This window comes from Neoarius graeffei, chromosome 6 (genome assembly GCF_027579695.1).
Source record: "Neoarius graeffei isolate fNeoGra1 chromosome 6, fNeoGra1.pri, whole genome shotgun sequence".
Classification (NCBI taxonomy): domain Eukaryota; kingdom Metazoa; phylum Chordata; class Actinopteri; order Siluriformes; family Ariidae; genus Neoarius; species Neoarius graeffei.
The window spans coordinates 88,052,712-88,071,242 of NC_083574.1; the positions used below are offsets into that span (position 1 = coordinate 88,052,712).

The 18,531-nt window shown below is 40.6% G+C and overlaps 1 protein-coding gene across 2 annotated transcripts in view; it reads right to left on the reverse strand.

Annotated features, from left to right (window-relative positions):
• Positions 1–6,051: 6,051 nt before the first annotated feature.
• The window catches only part of fam219b (family with sequence similarity 219 member B), a 58,529-nt gene continuing 46,049 nt past the window's right edge, over positions 6,052–18,531 (reverse strand). The window contains exons 5-6 of one of the 2 annotated variants that reach the window (XM_060924167.1): positions 17,623–17,665; positions 6,052–9,816 (exon numbers count right to left, since the gene is read on the reverse strand). In XM_060924167.1, the coding sequence (XP_060780150.1) occupies positions 9,664–9,816; positions 17,623–17,665 (196 nt within the window). In that variant the 3' untranslated portion in view covers positions 6,052–9,663. Of the gene's footprint in view, positions 9,817–17,581; positions 17,666–18,531 lie in introns of both variants that reach the window. The other variant, XM_060924168.1, reaches the window with a different exon arrangement.

Sequence of the window (18,531 nt, forward strand, 5' to 3'; positions counted from 1 at the left end):
GATACGGCATCATAATATGGTTTGGGAACCTGTCTGTTAAACTGAAAGCTCAATTGCATACCCTTATTAAGAGAGCTGGGAAAATTATGGGCATGCCCCTTCCTACATCATTGCAAGCTTTATTTGATGAAGCAGTAAGGAGACAGGAATTGAAAATCTCAGTGGATGAGGAACATATTTTGCATGGCGAATATGAAATGTTACCCTCAGGAAGAAGATATAGGCTCCCAAACTAAAACAAATAGGTTCAAACTCTCAATGGTTCCTTGGTCAATTAAACTAGTAGTAGTATAGTAGGTCTTAGTGTGGTGCGAGTTGGGGGGGGGGGGGGGGGGGGGGGGGGGTATTATTTTTAGGTTGTGGTGTAATTTTATGCAATCATTTTGTTTTATGTGTAATATTTATTATAATATCTCTCTGAGCAATGTTTGTGTTAAGTAGCTCAGGGAAATGGCTGTGTGCAATACCTATGGACTGTAATACAAGGGGTGTGGAGGCAGATGAACTAGGATGTATCTGTTTGCGTGTTACTTGTTTAGTTGTTAATTAGTTTAGTATGCTACATTTATGTTGCATGGTTCTGTAAAGTCACACGCTCTTGTTTGCCCAAAACAAATTTCTCTCAAGTAGAGATAAAGGCTCATCTAATCTAATCACACTACTGTTCAAAAGTTTGGGGTCACTTTGAAACGTCCTTATTTTTGAAAGAAAAGCACTGTTCTTTTCAATGAAGATCACTTTAAACTAATCAGAAATCCACTCTATACATTGCTAATGTGGTAAATGACTATTCTAGCTGCAAATGTGTGGTTTTTGGTGCAATATCTCCATAGGTGTATAGAGGCCCATTTCCAGCAACTCTCACTCCAGTGTTCTAATGGTACAATGTGTTTGCTCATTGCCTCAGAAGGCTAATGGATGATTAGAAAACCCTTGTACAATCATGTTAGCACAGCTGAAAACAGTTTAGCTCTTTAGAGAAGCTATAAAACTGACCTTCCTTTGAGCAGATTGAGTTTCTGGAGCATCACATTTGTGGGGTCGATTAAATGCTCAAAATGGCCAGAAAAATGTCTCGACTATATTTTCTATTCATTTTACAACTTATGGTGGGCAATAAAAGTGTGACTTTTCATGGAAAACACAAAATTGTCTGGGTGACCCCAAACTTTTGAACGGTAGTATACTGTATATGTTGGAGTCCAGGGATTCGGAGTCAGCAGATCGGTTATTTAATTATTAATTGATATTTTAACAGGATCACCAAAATGATTTTCAAGAAAACTAATTACACTACAAGATACATTTAAAAACACAACAAAAAACATTTTTTTAAACTAATTGAAACAAAAGTTTATTAAAAATTTAAACAAGGATGTAGATTTAAACTGGGACATCTTCGAGCACTGGTTAATATTGTCATTCAAGAAATTCAGGATGTTTCATACAATCTCAGTAGTTTCATAATGGGGGGGGGAGAAGCTTACTGGTTTAATAAATAATAATAATAATCAAAAGTAGTAGTAGTAGTCTGAGGTTATCTGGCAGTTTAGGAAGTTTATTCAGCAAGCTTATAATCAGGTTAAAAATTAATAAAATAATATATTATACTCTGTCGTATAGTTTAGGAATATCCAGGAGGTCTAAGACTGTTTAAGTTCAGGAAAATAAGTATACGACAGACAAAACCTCACTGCTGTTATAATAATAATAATAAAAAAAAGTTTGTTTGTAGATAAACAGATAGAATAAATTGTGATTCGGAGAGATCTATGAAATTACAGGAGTGTAAAATGCAAGCTCTATTAAATGTCATTATCTTTCTAAAATGAAGTGACTCATTACTTAAGTGCTTCAATCCAAATCTAATTCAAGGAATGTAAAATATTAAAAAGGGACATTGTGTCCAGGAATAAAAAAAAAAAAAAAAAATTTTATATATATATATATATATATATATATATATATATATATATATATACACACATACATATATATTAAAAAAAAATTTATTTCAGTGTGTGTGTGTGTGGGAGTTGTAATAGCTTCAGTGAATAATTTGATGGTAATTAGTTGTTTAATGTGTACAGAAAAATAAAAAGGCTCCAAGTGAAAGCCCTGTAGAAAGTGATCACCCTTTCTTGAGAAATTATTCTTATAAAGAGGTAAAAATATACTAGTGATCTCTCAAAGCACAAAAAAACCCCCAAAACACAAAAAAAAAATAAAAAAATAAAAATAAAAACCAACCCACCCTTTTGCACCCAGGTTTTTTTTTTTTTACCCATCACCAAGTATCCTGCAGTCAGTCACTCTGTGCAGAAATCTAATCTCAGTACTGCACTGCATTGTCAGTAGTGTTTCATCTCGGTTTCTAGCAAACGCAAACTGTGTCTGCAATGAAACGCAGATTATAATCTCGGGAAATAAGAACTGTGGCAAAGTTCAGTTCATGAGATCTAAAATGAACAGCATTGTTAACTGGAAACAGACAGAGCACAGTTACTGATACAGGATGTCGGAGAGAGATAGCACGCCACACACAGAAATTCAAGATGATACACACAAGGAAAAATAATAACAATAACTAGTTTATTTTTAGCACCTTTCATTCAGAAATCAGTCCAAAGTGCCTTACAAAAATGACAATTACTGTATCGAACAGCAAAATGATATAGAACAGATATAGCATTTAAAACAAGAAAAGCTTCAATAATTATAGGAAGATATGATGAATAAATATCTAATTTAAAACAAGACATATTAAATTTGTAAACTGAGAAAGATTCCTAAAAACTTGGTTATAAACACCTTAATCATGTGTTCATTTTCTTGGTTACCTCGAAGTATTTCCAGCTCACGACCGCCCCCTAGTGGTGGAATATAATAACAGTGACTGGACTGGTCTTGTGATGAATGCATGTTTCTGGTCATCTGAGGGCCTTTACTGGTTCTTCTCGACTAAGTGTTTAAGAATGATATCTGTAGCAAATATAAAGAAATTAAATAAACCGTACAATTTGATTCCTGTGTTGGACAGAATCCAATCTGTATCAAACAGCAGCTTGGACGGTGGTTCTGTCTGCAGCTTGAAATAACTCAAGTTAAAAATGTTATTTAATACAGAAAACAATTGTTGAGAAGGTGAAATGTTCTCCAAGGAAACTTTATTTAATATTTATGGAAGGAGTCGCCAGTGTCAGCGCTTTATAACTATAACAGAAAAAAAAAAAGGTCAGTCTTCAGGACAGAGGAGTTTGAAGAAGGAATGAACATTTATAGCTACTATAACAGGAGTGATGACTTGTTTTCTGGATGATCCACATCATCATTTAACTAGAAATGGATAAAAAGTACAAAATTTCACTTTTTAATAAACACATACACTACCGTTCAAAAGTTTGGGGTCACCCAGACAATTTTGTGTTTTCCATGAAAAGTCACACTTTTATTTCCCACCATAAGTTGTAAAATGAATAGAAAATATAGTCGAGACATTTTTCTGGCCATTTTGAGCATTTAATCGACCCCACAAATGTGATGCTCCAGAAACTCAATCTGCTCAAAGGAAGGTCAGTTTTATAGCTTCTCTAAAGAGCTAAACTGTTTTCAGCTGTGCTAACATGATTGTACAAGGGTTTTCTAATCATCCATTAGCCTTCTGAGGCAATGAGCAAACACATTGTACCATTAGAACACTGGAGTGATGGTTGCTGGAAATGGGCCTCTATACACCTATGGAGATATTGCACCAAAAACCAGACATTTGCAGCTGGGCAATTCCATGTAAATGTCAACCTCACCATGCAAAAATAAAGCAACATGTAATACATCAAAACCACTCCCAGAGATATCACCTAGGCCTGTATTTTACAGATGTGAACAAGCTGAACCAATTTGTAACCAACCTAATATGTCACTGTCAGTCTTTCTTTCTTATAATGTAAACCCCAAGCTAAAATCAACTTTGATCATGTACAATTCTATATTATTGCCACAAGCCACAGAAATGTATGCTAAAATCCACAAAACAGCAAAACAATAGCCATCCTAAATATTATTTAAGAACTTTGATAGTTTTAGCTGATATTTAGAGAGTTTTTCAAAGGGTTATGGTGGTTAAATCGCTGATTTTCTAAACATATGCCATGTCCATTTCAGACGCGTCACATCCATAACGGAATTTCGTCACTTCCATAACGCTGACTTTTCCTTCCGAAACTCTGCATGAAATACAAAATATTTAAACAAAGATTTTTTAATATTCACCTTGGACCCCTCTATCAAATGGATCTCTCCATTTCGACATTAGGTTTACAATTTCACAGAGTTTGATAAAAATGTACAGTCACCCAAGAAAAGTGATACTTTTTCTGTCACATCCATAACGCATCTTTTATTGGCGTTTTCTGGCATGCCCTAGATGTACTATGGGAATTGTTCTTGTTCTATCACTTCTCCAGTATGGTACAGCCTTAAAATATGCAACACCTGTTTAAATACTGGGAGACAATAAAACATGCACTCGGTCATTTGTTGCCATTTTGAGTTCAAGTGTCACGTCCATAACGCTGGAATTGCTCAGCTAGAATAGTCATTTACCACATTAGCAATGTATAGAGTGCATTTCTGATTAGTTTAAAGTGATCTTCATTGAAAAGAACAGTGCTTTTCTTTCAAAAATAAGGACATTTCAAAGTGACCCCAAACTTTTGAACAGTAGTGTATCTAGAATCATTGACTTAGGCCCTGTCCACACGGCAACGGATTCAGGTGAATCCGATACAATTGTTTATCGTTTCGGCCTGGCGTCCACACGGCACCGGTGTTTTGGGTGCCCAAAACGCAATCTTTTTGAGAACGGGTTCCAGAGTGGAAAGATCTGGCAACGTTGCCGTTGCGAAGTCGTCTGGATGAGTAGAACGGATTTGTTTACGATGACGTCACAACCACATGACTGTCAGTGCTTCACGCCGGGTAGAAGTGTAACGAACTTGATGCGAGTTGTCAACAAATCCTATAACTTGGTTCATGAAACGCGCTTACAAAATATTTTCACTGAATATTTATTGTGTAATAGTGCAAAGTGAGAGAGAGAGAGAGAGAGAGAGAGAGAGAGAGAGAATAGCCCTTAGGGCAGAGTCAATCCCGCCAGCAAAAATAGGGAAAAAAAAGGAGCGATCTCACCTCTTCAGATGTTGGTTTAAGTCCTACAATACATTCCTCAAAAAGGGCGTAGAAGAACAAATTAATCCATCAACGTGTAGCATTCAATTTATCCCGGACCATTAAAGACGCCGCCTTCCGCGTAGAATCATACGTCATCCTCGCCGCCATATTGGAAAGGTCAAAGCGGAGAATAAAGATTAGCTGCGTTTAACTGTACCAACAGGTTTACCGTCCAAACGAGATCACATGGGATTACCTTTCACAGGTGAGACTGGAAAAATACTTTTCATTGTATTTGGTCATTATAATGTAATTTTACGAACAGATTTTCCTGACTTTGTGGCTAATATGAAGTCTCGCGCATAATAGTTTATGCTCATGTGTCCTTACTTCTTCTATTGTTCTGGTGTCTCCGAAGGGACCGTCTTACAGGGCCCCTAGAGGTGTGGCATGTGTATTGCATCGTTTTCAGCAAGCGTTGCGTTGCCATATGGACCTGATATTTTACTGATCGTTGCCCATTTGGACGCGATATTTTTTTAAATAACATCTCGCTGCCGTTGTCGTGTGGATGTAGCCTTACTGTGACTTTCTACTGTTGCATGAAAAGGAATAAACCCATTCACGAAGTGCTGTCATTGGAAAACAATCAACTTCAGGGTAGTGAGTAACTGTGCTTCATCTCTCCCCCGCAAAAAAAAAACAAAAAAAAACAACTTTTCCCCTCCAAAAGATGCTACGAAAACACTCGTGTTTTTCTTCCTTTGATTTCAGAAAGCTTTGAAATTAAAATCCCATCTGTACTTTTTTTTTTTTTTTGCAGTGACTTGAAGAGACGGAACATGAAAAAGTATTACGCAATGAAACGTACTCTCTTACGGATAAACTCAAACATATTTTAATCTCAAATACTTCTTAGTTACAGTAAAAAGCCAGATGTTATACAGGTGTGTTCTAACATTGCAAGCCGTTACATATACATGTTTACACGGTGAGTGAAATAAAAGTGAGTTTTTCCATAATTACATCAAAAACAAAGTGAAGTTAGTTATTGCGTGTGGAACCGAGTCATTTTTATTAATTGCTACTTAGAGGATGAAGAATAAAAAGATTGTCCAATTAGTTGCATAGTGAAGGAGAGGAAACGTTCACTCGGCGCTCCAATCACCCGCTCAAAACGACACGCAGGAAATAAGTTATTATCTAACCTTTCCTTTCTCCCCCCTTCACACAAACGTGTACTGAACAAACTTCCATTTCACAGACAACACTACACTCGACCCGAATCCCACGCATCCTTTCACAGGACGTTCGGAAATCTTTCTTTCTTTCTATTACTTCTATTTTCCAGTATAATGTAAAGAAAAAAAATATCAGCGTCCCTTCCAAATTAAATTAAGAGATCAGAGATAACGCTGCTCCTTGTTGTCCTGGTTCATTTTCCTACACTCTGTAGCTCAGTGAAGCCGAAACGCATCACGCTAACGTGCCGTGAAGTGAATACCTGTGCACAAAACTGCCACGATTTAGGTCTTAACCTTTTCACGTTGAATCTGAATTAAATTCCGGGTGCGTTTCAGAAACGAGGGGCTGATGTGACACACGGATCCAAGCACTGGAAGTGCTGTGAAGCATGGTGGCGTTAGCACACGATGGTTTGCATCAGCCAGCCGTCCACCCCACGGGTTGCTGTAGCCCAGGGACGCATGTTGTGTCCTGGCTATTAGTTTTCTCCCCTCATAGTTACAAAAAACAAACCCAAACTCCAAAACAAAATTTGATATATAACCCACATCACGATGATGAAGTCCGAACCTTGATGCTATAACCACAGCACACACTGGTCTTTTTGCATCCCACCACCCGCTGCACCACACACATTAGTCGGGGAGTCATCTGGCTGACAGGAGAACGCTTTTATAAATCGTGTGCGCTAATCTGCATGCGCAGATAAAACAGACAGACTGCGGCGTTTAATTATTGTGCGTTTCACGAACACGGGCTTGACCGGACAAGGTTCCAAGCACGTAAAGCCTAAAAAAAAAAAACCCTAACTGCAAGTCCAAAGGTTAACATGGGGCGGCCTTGGGCTGAAGTGCCCTTGAGCAAGGTACCGAACCCCTGACTGCTCCCCGGTCGCTCTAATGTGGCTGCCCACTGCTCTGGGTGTGTGTGCACGCGTTCACTGCTTCAGACGGGTTAAACGCAGAGGATGAATCTCATTGTGCATGTGACAAATAAGGGTTTCTTTCTTTCTCTTTTTCGAAAGTGCTGCGAAACACGGTGGCGTTAGCACAGTATGGGTCAAATCAGTAGCGCAGGCTTCCGTCTCCTGTTCACAACACACAAACTCTGTAAACTCAAGTACAAGAATAGGAGTTTTGATTTATAGCGCCATCTGCTGCCCAAGAGGCGAATCTCAATCTCTTATTGTCTCTTTAACCAACACCAAAAAAAAAAAAAAACCCGAAACATTCCTTGTGACTTGTCTGATGAGTTCAGGACAAGGCTAAGTTCTGGGTCTGAAAAAATGTAAACATACAGTAATTCCAAAAGAGCAAGACATCACTCTTAAAAAAAAAAAATTGCACTTTTACATGAGTAGTGAAACAAAAAGCTTCACTATTAGAAACACAAGAAGCGAGTTTATATACACAGGGTTGGTCAAAATTATCTGAACACTAATGGATTATTTTTATTCTTCTTATTTTAATTTAAAATGGTCCTTTTTCTCGCTGGTTTTTGTGTGTTGGACACGATGGCGAACAGGTTGAGACCGCCCTGTAAATCATCTTGCACATATGATGCGCGTTTTGTGAATAAATGGTTTCTACCATTTAAGTGTTCACATAATTTTGACTAACCATGTATTATTAAAAAAAAAAATCACCCACAATCGTAATGCTTTAAAGATAATAAAATCCAGCTATTTTTCGGTGTTATTCCTTAAATATCAGAAAAGTAAATGCAATTACAAACTTAAAGAGAAGAGAAAACAAAAGAAAAAAAGGTAAATACTGCTCTCTCCGAGTCAGCCGTCTCTCGTTAATCCCGAGTGTCAGTACGAATGTAAAAAGTTTGAAGCGCAAGATAAACAGGCTGGCAGTAGAAAGAACTTCTTCAGCTTCACACGAAAGAAAAACACCCATAAAAAAAAATCTCAACAAACGTAAGATACTTCGAGGCGGGTAACGTCATGGATTAACGTGTCTGGGGTTAGAGGTTAGAGATCGGCTTATAGGAGGAGGAGTCAGATCAGATCAGATCGGATCCTGCTCCGCCTCCTGGTTCTCCGTTTTTGACCTTTTTCAGCTGAAAAATTTCCATACCTGAAATTTCGCTGCGTCCCTTATAAAAACACCTTACTAACTATATAACAGCTAATAACGTGAGCTAATGTTAGCTAGGTCAAAAACATTATTTCACATTAATGAACTCTGTATATTCTCTGCTTACCTTACATTTTGTTTCAAGCGTCAAAATCGGGTCACGGTACGATATGAAATGAGCACCGAACAAAACTTTACAAACGTGACAGGATAGGGAAGGGGGCGGGGCTTCCAGGACGTCCTGAATTACGAGACGGTTCTAAACATCTTTGCTCCGGCTTTATAACTCGAAGAAGGCTGGTCTTTTTGCGTAAAGTGACAATTCGTTCTAGTGTCCTGGAATACATCACTACGCAAAACGCGTGAAAGTTGGCAGGTGCGTTGGTGCGAACAGGTTTAGGACAGGACCGGCCCGGACTAGAACGAGTTACAGCCCATGGTTTGGCTTTAAGATGAATAGAAAGTTGCTTTAATCACCTAAAGTTGCTCTTAAATAAGCCAAGATAACCTTTTTAAATTAATCTGCACCACATCTGGAGCTTTCCCGTTGTCGAAAATAAATAATCTAAACCGGAGCCGTTGGATTTGTTAACCAATCAAAACCGAGGCACTTCTGGGTTTATTCTGAGCTACGTTCATTTTCAGCAGTTCTGAAACCGTAACCTCGTGTCAGAAATGATGAATTATACAGAGTTGGAGCTTTTATACTGTATTTATAGGAACGTTCTAAGAAAGTGCACAGATCACACAACATCAACGTCTCTTCTCGGGACAGTAAGACAGACAAGAACTGAAGTTTGGTACGCTACAGATGTGGTACACGGAGATCATTCGAAGACGTACGCGTGCTTCACTTGGATATTATTCTGAGCCTGACGTTGTGAGCTTTGTGTAAAGCCGCATTATTAAATTTAAAAAAAAAAAAGGTGGAATTAAGGACGTCTCTGGTGGTCTGTAGAGGAAACAGGATACACATGAGATCAGGGACATCACTGCAGGAACTCGGGAACGTTCCGCGGCAGTGTTTTAGTGCTTAATGTCACAATGAAGAGGTGCGCTCGCCTCAGAAACGGTGTTCTTCCCAAAAGGCGGGACGTTACTTCCTGCAGCATGGCTGCTGAGTGAAAGCCGCGTGCTGTGGAGAGGAAAAGCGCAGCGGGAGAGTTCACTGCAGGCAGCAGGACGGGCCGTCGGTGGAGCAGCAGCAGATGGAGGAACCCATGGCTTTGGGAGGAATGAGGTCTAGATCCTCGTCGTCTGGGATCTCGTCCAGTCGGTATCCGTCTTTTAGCAGCTGTCGGCTCAGCTCTGGATGAATCTATAGAGCGAAGAAAAAAAAAAAAAAAGATACAATGAACAGAAATCCAATCTGTATCTCATTACTGGATTATTCCATACTATACACCAGACTCCACTATCACTCCTATTAAAATATATTAGTATACACACACAGGTGATTATAGAAAATCCTACATGCTGATTGGTCGAGAAATTCACACCATTTCTCGATAATCACCTCGAGCGACTTGCAAAATGGCGGCCGATCGCTTCGTCACCATAAGTGAAGAAGAATTACAAATGCCGAAAGAAAATGCTGTTCCTAAAAGCACTAAAGATGCTCTGAAGTTTGGTCTAAAACTATTTAAAAAGTAAGGTAGGATTGCGATTTATTTTATCGATTTCAAAACAAAGTATTTTATGTGACTCGGCGTAGATAAGTGACAAAAATCTGCACCGCACCATTTGAAGTTTGAAAAATGATTATTTTTTTTCCCCAATAAACACCTGTGGATTTATACTAAAACAATGATCTGCCTCAGGCTCAGTGAATATCAGCGAATAATTTTTAATTAAAGCTAGACCGCCTTTCAGATTTTTCGCATTTAGGTCATTAAAAAGAAATTTCCCGACACCTGAGTATTTTTGTTCAGTGGAGTGAAAGCTACTGAATTCGAGTCACAGACTTCCAATTTTACTCGTTTTGTTTTTTCCTCTAACAGAACAATTAATGAATTTATCTCCACGTGGCCCTACGGTATATCCTCCGCTATTTTTTCCTGCTTCACCATGACCCAATACAAGATACTACGTCATGCATGACATCACGTGGTGGGCTTTCCCCGTTCGAAGGCATTGTGGGATACCAATTTGAAACAGGAGAGAAAAATGGAGGATGTGAGTGTGTGAATGAAACGTGAAAGACCGACTACAGTAACGGAAAGAAAACTAGAAGAAAAGACGTTCCGTTATATATGAAGGAAAGGAAACGCAGGACCAAACTAATAAATAATCGGCGCTCAGCGAGCACCTCGGTGTGATCAGCTGTTCGTTTAGCGACAGAATGATGGAACTGTCAGTGCACGCTCAAAGGGAAACCTGCACACACACGCACGGACTTCCTCTGTCTGCTTGACTGCACGAAGCGAACAATTTCAAGCATTTAATTTGCTTTAATCCCCTCAATCCTCTTAAATAACTTCCCAGCCACAGAACAGACTGGACTGTTTAAGATATATTACAGAAATAAACATACATCACAATGACCAAATTTCAGAGGGAACTAAATTTCACAGATTTTATGAAATCGAAAGGCCGTCCACCTTTAATATATAAACACACACACCTGTTTAAATGCATAATTCAGTAAAAACGATATTCTATAGTGTGTGACGTTCACTTCTTTTTCTCTGCACTGTAGCTTTACAGCTCATGTTGCTAACAAGTAACAGAAGTCCAACTCACCCCAAATCTGCTTCTAACCAGTTCCTCTTTAGTTCTTGGTTTAGGACACGGTGTCCATCCATCCATTATCTCTAGCCGCTTTATCCTGTTCTACAGGGTCGCAGGCAAGCTGGAGCCTATCCCAGCTGACTACGGGTGAAAGGCGGGGTACACCCTGGACAAGTCGCCAGGTCATCACAGGGCTGACACATAGACACAGACAACCATTCACACTCACATTCACACCTACGGTCAATTTAGAGTCACCAGTTAACCTAACCTGCATGTCTTTGGACTGTGGGGGAAACCGGAGCACCCGGAGGAAACCCACACGGACACGGGGAGAACATGCAAACTCCGCACAGAAAGGCCCTCGCCGGCCACGGGGCTCGAACCCGGACCTTCTTGCTGTGAGGCGACGGTGCTAACAATTAAAATTACACAGTGTAGCATCATGGGCCAGTCAAGTTGGCCAATCAAAATTTTTTTTTTTTTGTTAACGCACAGTGTTAGTGGCACCTGTTATAGTTTCACATTGGAACTGCAGTGAAAACCTAGACGTTAATGTTAATGATGACTCAGTTCAACGAATGCCTCTTCTACTGGATGGATGGATTCACTGTTCCCATCATCCATTTGGGTACAAGTCAAATAGAAGCATATTATTATCATCATCATGCTTACATTTTTTTTTCTCATCCTCCCCAAACAAGTAAATGGATGATAAACCGGATTCAGAGATCTGCTGTGCAGGACAGCAGAGAAATCTGATTTCTTTTAGTCCCTTCACTGGCTGTTACGAATCCATGAACATAAAACATTGATCGTAGACCTTTTAGTGAACTAAACAAACAAACATGGAGGTAGGGCTGTGCGATATATCGAATATTCTCGATATATCGCTGAAAATTCTGTGTGCGATACATAAAATTATTATATCGTAACTATTGAGTATTTTATGGTCATCTTCCGACTTGTGTTTGTTTAAAACCTTTCCCGGTGGTTTTCTCCCTGTCCCTCAGGCAGTAACGTGAGAAGCTGCCTAAGGGTAAAGAAAACAATAACGTCACGCACTCCCCAACCAATCCCGGGCGACATCTCGGTGCTGAAAGGAACTTCCGGGAAGATTTTCTAGTTTCGGTTGTGTTGTCAGATTGGGCGGTTTTAAGTGCGTTTTGGCGGGTTTTGAACATATTTTGGGCTGGAAAATGTCAGCAGTATCTGGCAACACTGCCGGCGGGAAGATTTCCTAGTTTCAGTTTACAGCGCTGACTCAGTTCGTGCAATCGCTGATTTTGCATAGGCTACCGTGTAAGCTCTGGCAATTTCAGCGAAAAATTAAAAATAGAAGCGGATGAATTGGTTCCTAAAAGAACTAGTAAAGGGTCAGTCATCCGGCATTTTTTTGGATATCGCGAGGAGGACGTGGAACAGCAAATGCCAGTTTGTAAAGTGTGCAAAAAAACCTGTCATCACAAAAGGCAGCAGCACTACAAATATGTTCCATCACCTGAAACTCACCCGGTACAGTATGAAGAGTCTCTTAAACTCCGAACTACTTGCCCACGAGCTAAACAAATGACCATAGCGGCCTCGCTCTCCAAAGCCCCCCCATATGAGAAAACGAGTCAGAGATGGAGAGCTATAACGGATGTGATCACTAACTTCACTGCCGAAGACATGATCCCAGTTAGTATAGTGGAAAAACCAGGCTTCCAAAAATTACTAAACACACTCGATCCCAAATATGAGTTGCCTGGTCGCAGACATTTTGCAGAGAAGACAGTACCGGAATTATACACATCTGAGAGGCAGAGCCAGAAAACACTCAGTTCAAAAGTGTGCAAAGAGAAAAATGATGTTTTGCAGATCTCTCTCTTCTCTCCCTCAATCTCTCTCTCTATTGTGAATGTTCCAGTGGTTCTCAGTAGTCAGGTTAATAGCTTGGAGATCTACCTCTATTTTTTTAAATAATTTAATGAATGAGCACTTTTCTTATTTAGGCTAAATGTCTTTCTCAGTGTTGAGCTTGCGCTTTATTGATTTGAGCTCTGAGCAGCTCTGTATTGTGTTGCCCCTTTGTTGCAATTTTCAAGATTGTTTTTGCAGTTTGTGCCACATCTTTGTTGAATAAAAATAGTCTTATTTCAACTCAATCGTGATTAATCACGAACATGAAAATTTAAAATGTGTTGCTGAAAACCACCTGTAAAGTTAACCAAGAATGTTATTTAATCTGCAGGGATTGTAGTGAAAACCGTAAAGAGTAAAAGTTAGATTTCATGGGGTCCTTTAGAGGAGATTTCAATATATCGAGATATATATCGTGAAATGGAGAAAATGTATCGGGATATTCATTTTTTCCCATATCGCACAGCCCTACATGGAGGTGTTTGAAATATTAAAATATTTTTTAAAGTTTTTAAAATATTTGAACCCACTGCGACCTCACAGACTGAGAAAAATCTTGTTATTAAATAGCTCCCACTCGACAAGCACGCAGTCTCGTCATCGAGCTCCGAAATTCGGGGCTAAAATCGTGTTCATGGCTTAAAGGTGGGGTAGGAGATTTTGGAATAACGGTTCCCGCAAGCCATATTTTGAAAAGAAACATGCCCGCCCTCGCCATGCTCCCACCCCCCGCGTCTCCACCCCCCTCCCCCTTATAAAGCCTGAGAAAATCAGCCTTTATAATGGGTGTCTATTGCATTACACACCAGTGGAGCTTGGAAAAATAGCTCAAACTTTCTCATTCAAACTGTTTTCAGCCCCAATTTTCACTCCACACACACAATTTTCTCAAAAGTAGTAGCCAGACTTGTCCTGATTCACACAATGTGTCTACCTACATGATAGGACTTGCAGTTTTTGAATGAGAAGCCTGAAAGTGAGGAGAGCACAGCCGCCCAGCCCCATAGACTGCCATTATAAACTTGGCAGAAAAGTCACTTGTTTTTAACTCGCTCTAGTGACCTCATTTTTTTACACTACAGACAAAAAAAATTACATCAGTGTGTTCAGGAGAGCCTTGTGGCACTCACTGTGAAAGAATTTTGTGAATATCTCCTTCCGTTTTCGTGTAAATCCCCGCTGTTTGGAGGAAGTGCACTGAGAGAAACCTGCGCTCTGTGTGACACTCTGCTCGCACACACACACACACACACACACACAGAAAGGACGGGCTGCTCGCGGGGTTCAGTCTGATTGACGTGTCAGTATCCAATCATTTTGAGGTGGTACCTCGATATGATTGGATGGCGTTTTTCCTTTATTTTACACTGCAGACTGGATTAAAATATTTCGTTTTTGGGTCAAACCTTCTATTGTACTGCTTGCAACATGGGTGTGAGGAGCTTTTCAAGCAATATGGTAAAAAAATACTCCTGAAAAAAATCTCGCACTGCACCTTTAACTGACGCTGTTACAACCCTAATCCAGTTCGGATTTAGATTTGTAAACACTCGAAGGCACAAACTTTGGGCTCAACTGACCAATTCGCTAAAGAAATAAACAAAGGAAAAAATGTTCCCAATCATGAAACAGCACCAAGCAAAGGGCAACCGTGCATCAATTATCATGGACAAACCGCATAATCGACGGATATACAGTTTGTCCATGACAGCTCTATCACTCCTTGGCTGATTTCAGTTCTATAACTGGATTAAAACCTCCTAATTTGATGTCATGCATCTGATCGCTTACTCAGTTCTCATGCATCTCTCGCTCAGATTTGTAAACACTAGAACTAGTCTTTGCATAAATCATTTAAACAAAACAAGAGACTGCACAGCTTAATCTGATTTAGGGCGTATTCACACCTATGTTGTTTGGTCCGGACCAAACGAACCAAATTTCCCTTGGTCCGGACTTTTTGGGTTGGTCTGAATACAAACCACCGAACTCTGGTCCGGACCAAACAAGCAGACCGAGACCGAGCTGCAAGGTCGGACTCGGTCCGGACCAAAGGAACCCTGGTGCGGATCTTTTGGAGGTGTGAAAGCAGACCGGACCTAATCCGACAGTTTTGCTTTTTTGTACCTCGGGAGCTTCCGTCGTTTGTCGAGCATTATGGGAAACAGAGTCTTGACACTCCACCGCAAAGTGCAAACACTGTTTCGGTTGTCAAGGGAACCTTACAACAGTTGTTCAGTCATTCAGACCAGTGGTAGGCTAGACTACAGAGTACAAAAAATGAGTAGGGGGCAAACATGGGCCGAGGAAGAAACGCGTACCCTTGTGGATATATGGGCAGATGTCCACATATCTGAGGTTTTGGAGAGAACACGCAAAAATGCTGACGTGTTTGCTGTATTCAGTGAGAAAATGAAGGAGAAGGGGTTCACGCGCTCCCCAGAACAATGTCGGCTAAAAGTGAAGAAACTCCGTCAGACCTACATTAAAATCAGGGACATTCTTTCAAAAAGTGGCGGTACTAGCGACGCAAAAAAGAAATTCATCTATTACGATGGATAAGGCGAATATCCCGACACATACCTCCTCCGTCTTGCGTGAAGAGCCAGAACTGTCACAACATGATTGTGCGCTCATCAGCGCTATCCTCCGTAGCCGCCTTGCCCTTTGTCGTCGTCGTTGATAAATTACTTGTACAACAGCATAGTAATCGCACAATTGTGAAAACAGTAAAAAACATATAGCTTTGATGACATTAAAAAGAATAACAGCACGGAAAGCCTCCATGACTACTTTTGAACTTAAAGGTCCCATGGCATGAAATTTTCACTTTGAGGCTTTTTAACGTTAAAATGAGTTCCTCTGACCTTCTTAAGTCACCCCAGTGGCTAGAAATGTCATAATGTGTAAACCAAACTATGCCCAATATTTGAGAATGGCGCGTCAAAACAGCGCGTTGAGAAGCTCTTCCCTTGCCGACGTCAGCAAGGGAGATGATCCCCACGCCCCCCCTCTGGATTCCCACCCACTGTATGGATTGCCCGCCCAGTTGTAGTGAGGAGACCATAGAGGACACAACAACATGGCACCACCTAAGTGAGCTAAACATGGAAATTGAGCTGTACATGGATGTGACACCACAGAAAGGAGTCTGTTTTTACTGCCGACGGGAGAGCCCCTGAAGACGCAGTGGCTTAATTTTATTTACCTCAATAATACGCCGTCGAGTCTACCTAAGACGGTGTATGTTTGTCAGAAGCATTTTCCTGATGAATGTTTCCACAACTTGGGACAGTACAGGGCAGGTTTTGCACATCGACTGTCACTGAAGCCTGGGTCCGTACCAAGCATCCCTGCCGCATCAGCCACAAACACCAAACAAGTAAGTGTATAACTGTTAAGTCGTTTTGCCGTGTTTTAAAATCGGTGCCACGTTAGCCTTGCAATGGCTACATTAGCTGTGCAGCTAACCGCTTCCTGCAGTTAGCCAGGTGCTCTGCGCTACAAAACCAAAAAGCATGCAGCATGCTCTGTTATAATAGCCAATCAAAACAGTTTTTACAAAGACACCCACATTCTTTTTTTTAAGTCACTCGTTCATTTTATTTGTTTGTTTGTTCAGTAAAAACCCAAACATTTGTTGAATTTATTTTATTTCCTCGCGTCGCACCTTAATGACGTCAGTGCGCGGTATTTTTCCCTTCGCGGTTTGTTCCTTCTCTCTCGCCATAGTAAGACACCCACATCCGCTTGTTCTGACCCACTGGAGGTAGCGTCACAGTGCTGTTAGCCAATCAGAGGTAACACGTTTACATGTCATGAATATTAATGATAAGACCCGCCCCCACCCTCTACCCTTCCCCGCCTCCTGCTTCTCATTAGCAAAACGACGCACTGGGAAAAGCGCTGAAATGGGGCTTTCTTCCAGGAGGCTATATCTACGTGCCGAGGGTTCATTTCGAGAAAGGCTGCGGATATAACATCCGGAAACCTCCACGAGCCCGTTTAAAGCATCAACAAACCACCATGCCATGGGACCTTTAACGCTTTGTGCGCGTGTCGTCTCTGACCAATAGCTGAACGACCTCAGGGCGCGTGGTTTTGTTGACAGATTTTGGTCCGCTTACTAAAATGTACAGTGTGAAAGCGAACCGCACCAAAATGGAAAAAAAAAAGGTTCGGACCAAAGCAAGTGAACTATCGAACTATCCTGGTCTGAATACACCCTTAAAGCCAGTACAAGTTGTTTTAGGTGTGCAGTTATGGATCTGGTCTAAGACAGACTTCCATTACTTGGGAGTTAAATTAGTTTTACAGCACTGACACAAAACTAAATAATAAAACTTGTGAAATCTATTTTACTTCTGTTTTAATCTCAAGTAAAAGTGTGCTATATTATTTGAAGCCTCTCTAACTTTCTAGCTAAGGTTATTACTGCCAAAGGTTACAACCGCTCGCCGACATCATCATCATCATCGTCGTCGTGTTGTACCTCTGCTGAGGAATATCCAGACGAATACTCCAGCTCTACATCACTGAAGAAGAAACAGGGAGAAAAACAGTGAATCAGAAACACTTCATACTAAATACACACTTTAATTCCAAGACATTTCAGCTGGTTCAGGTCCACGGTGCACAGATGAAGGTTTATTACCAGGCCTTTCAATTCCATAATTTGGGCTACATGCTGCATTTCTGAATTTGGGCTTTTTCCGTCGTGATTCAGGGTAATTTGGGCTTTTCTGCACGCGCAAAGTGCTCCGTGTTTAAAGTGCTGATGACACATTTTTGACATCTTTGGCGATGTTTTATAACATAAAAAGTAATTCCCGATGATCCATATATTAATTCACAAAGGCGCCTATTTTACAAGTTATGATTAAAAAACGCGGCTATTTGGGCAAATTTGACGGGGCTGCAGCACCCAGGAGACGAAAGAGGAGGAGGAGCTATATGACGTCAGCGAAAGAACCTTCCTCCTAACTTACCAGTTTGTTGTTGATGCGACAGGTGTTCAGTTTGTCATTATTTTATATATATATTAGTTATTATGCCTTCACGTTGTGTTGCCGGCTTTTGCTCCAAAACCCACAAGGATGGGGTAAGTTTATTCAAGTTTCCCAGAGAGCTCGAGCTGCATGCGAAGTGGGTGAAGCAAATCAGGCGCACTCGTGAAAAGTGGGAGCCCTCACCAACATCCGTCCTGTGCTCTGAATACTTCGATTTGGATTGTTTTGACACCCTTCCCAGCTTAAAAGAATCTCTTGGGTGTTCAGTTCAGCACAAACGTGTGTTACTACCATCAGCAGTGCCTACACAGTGTTGCCAGATTGGGAGGTTTCCCGCCCAGTTGAGTGGTTTCAAGTGCATTTTGGTGGGTTTTGAACATATTTTGGGCTGG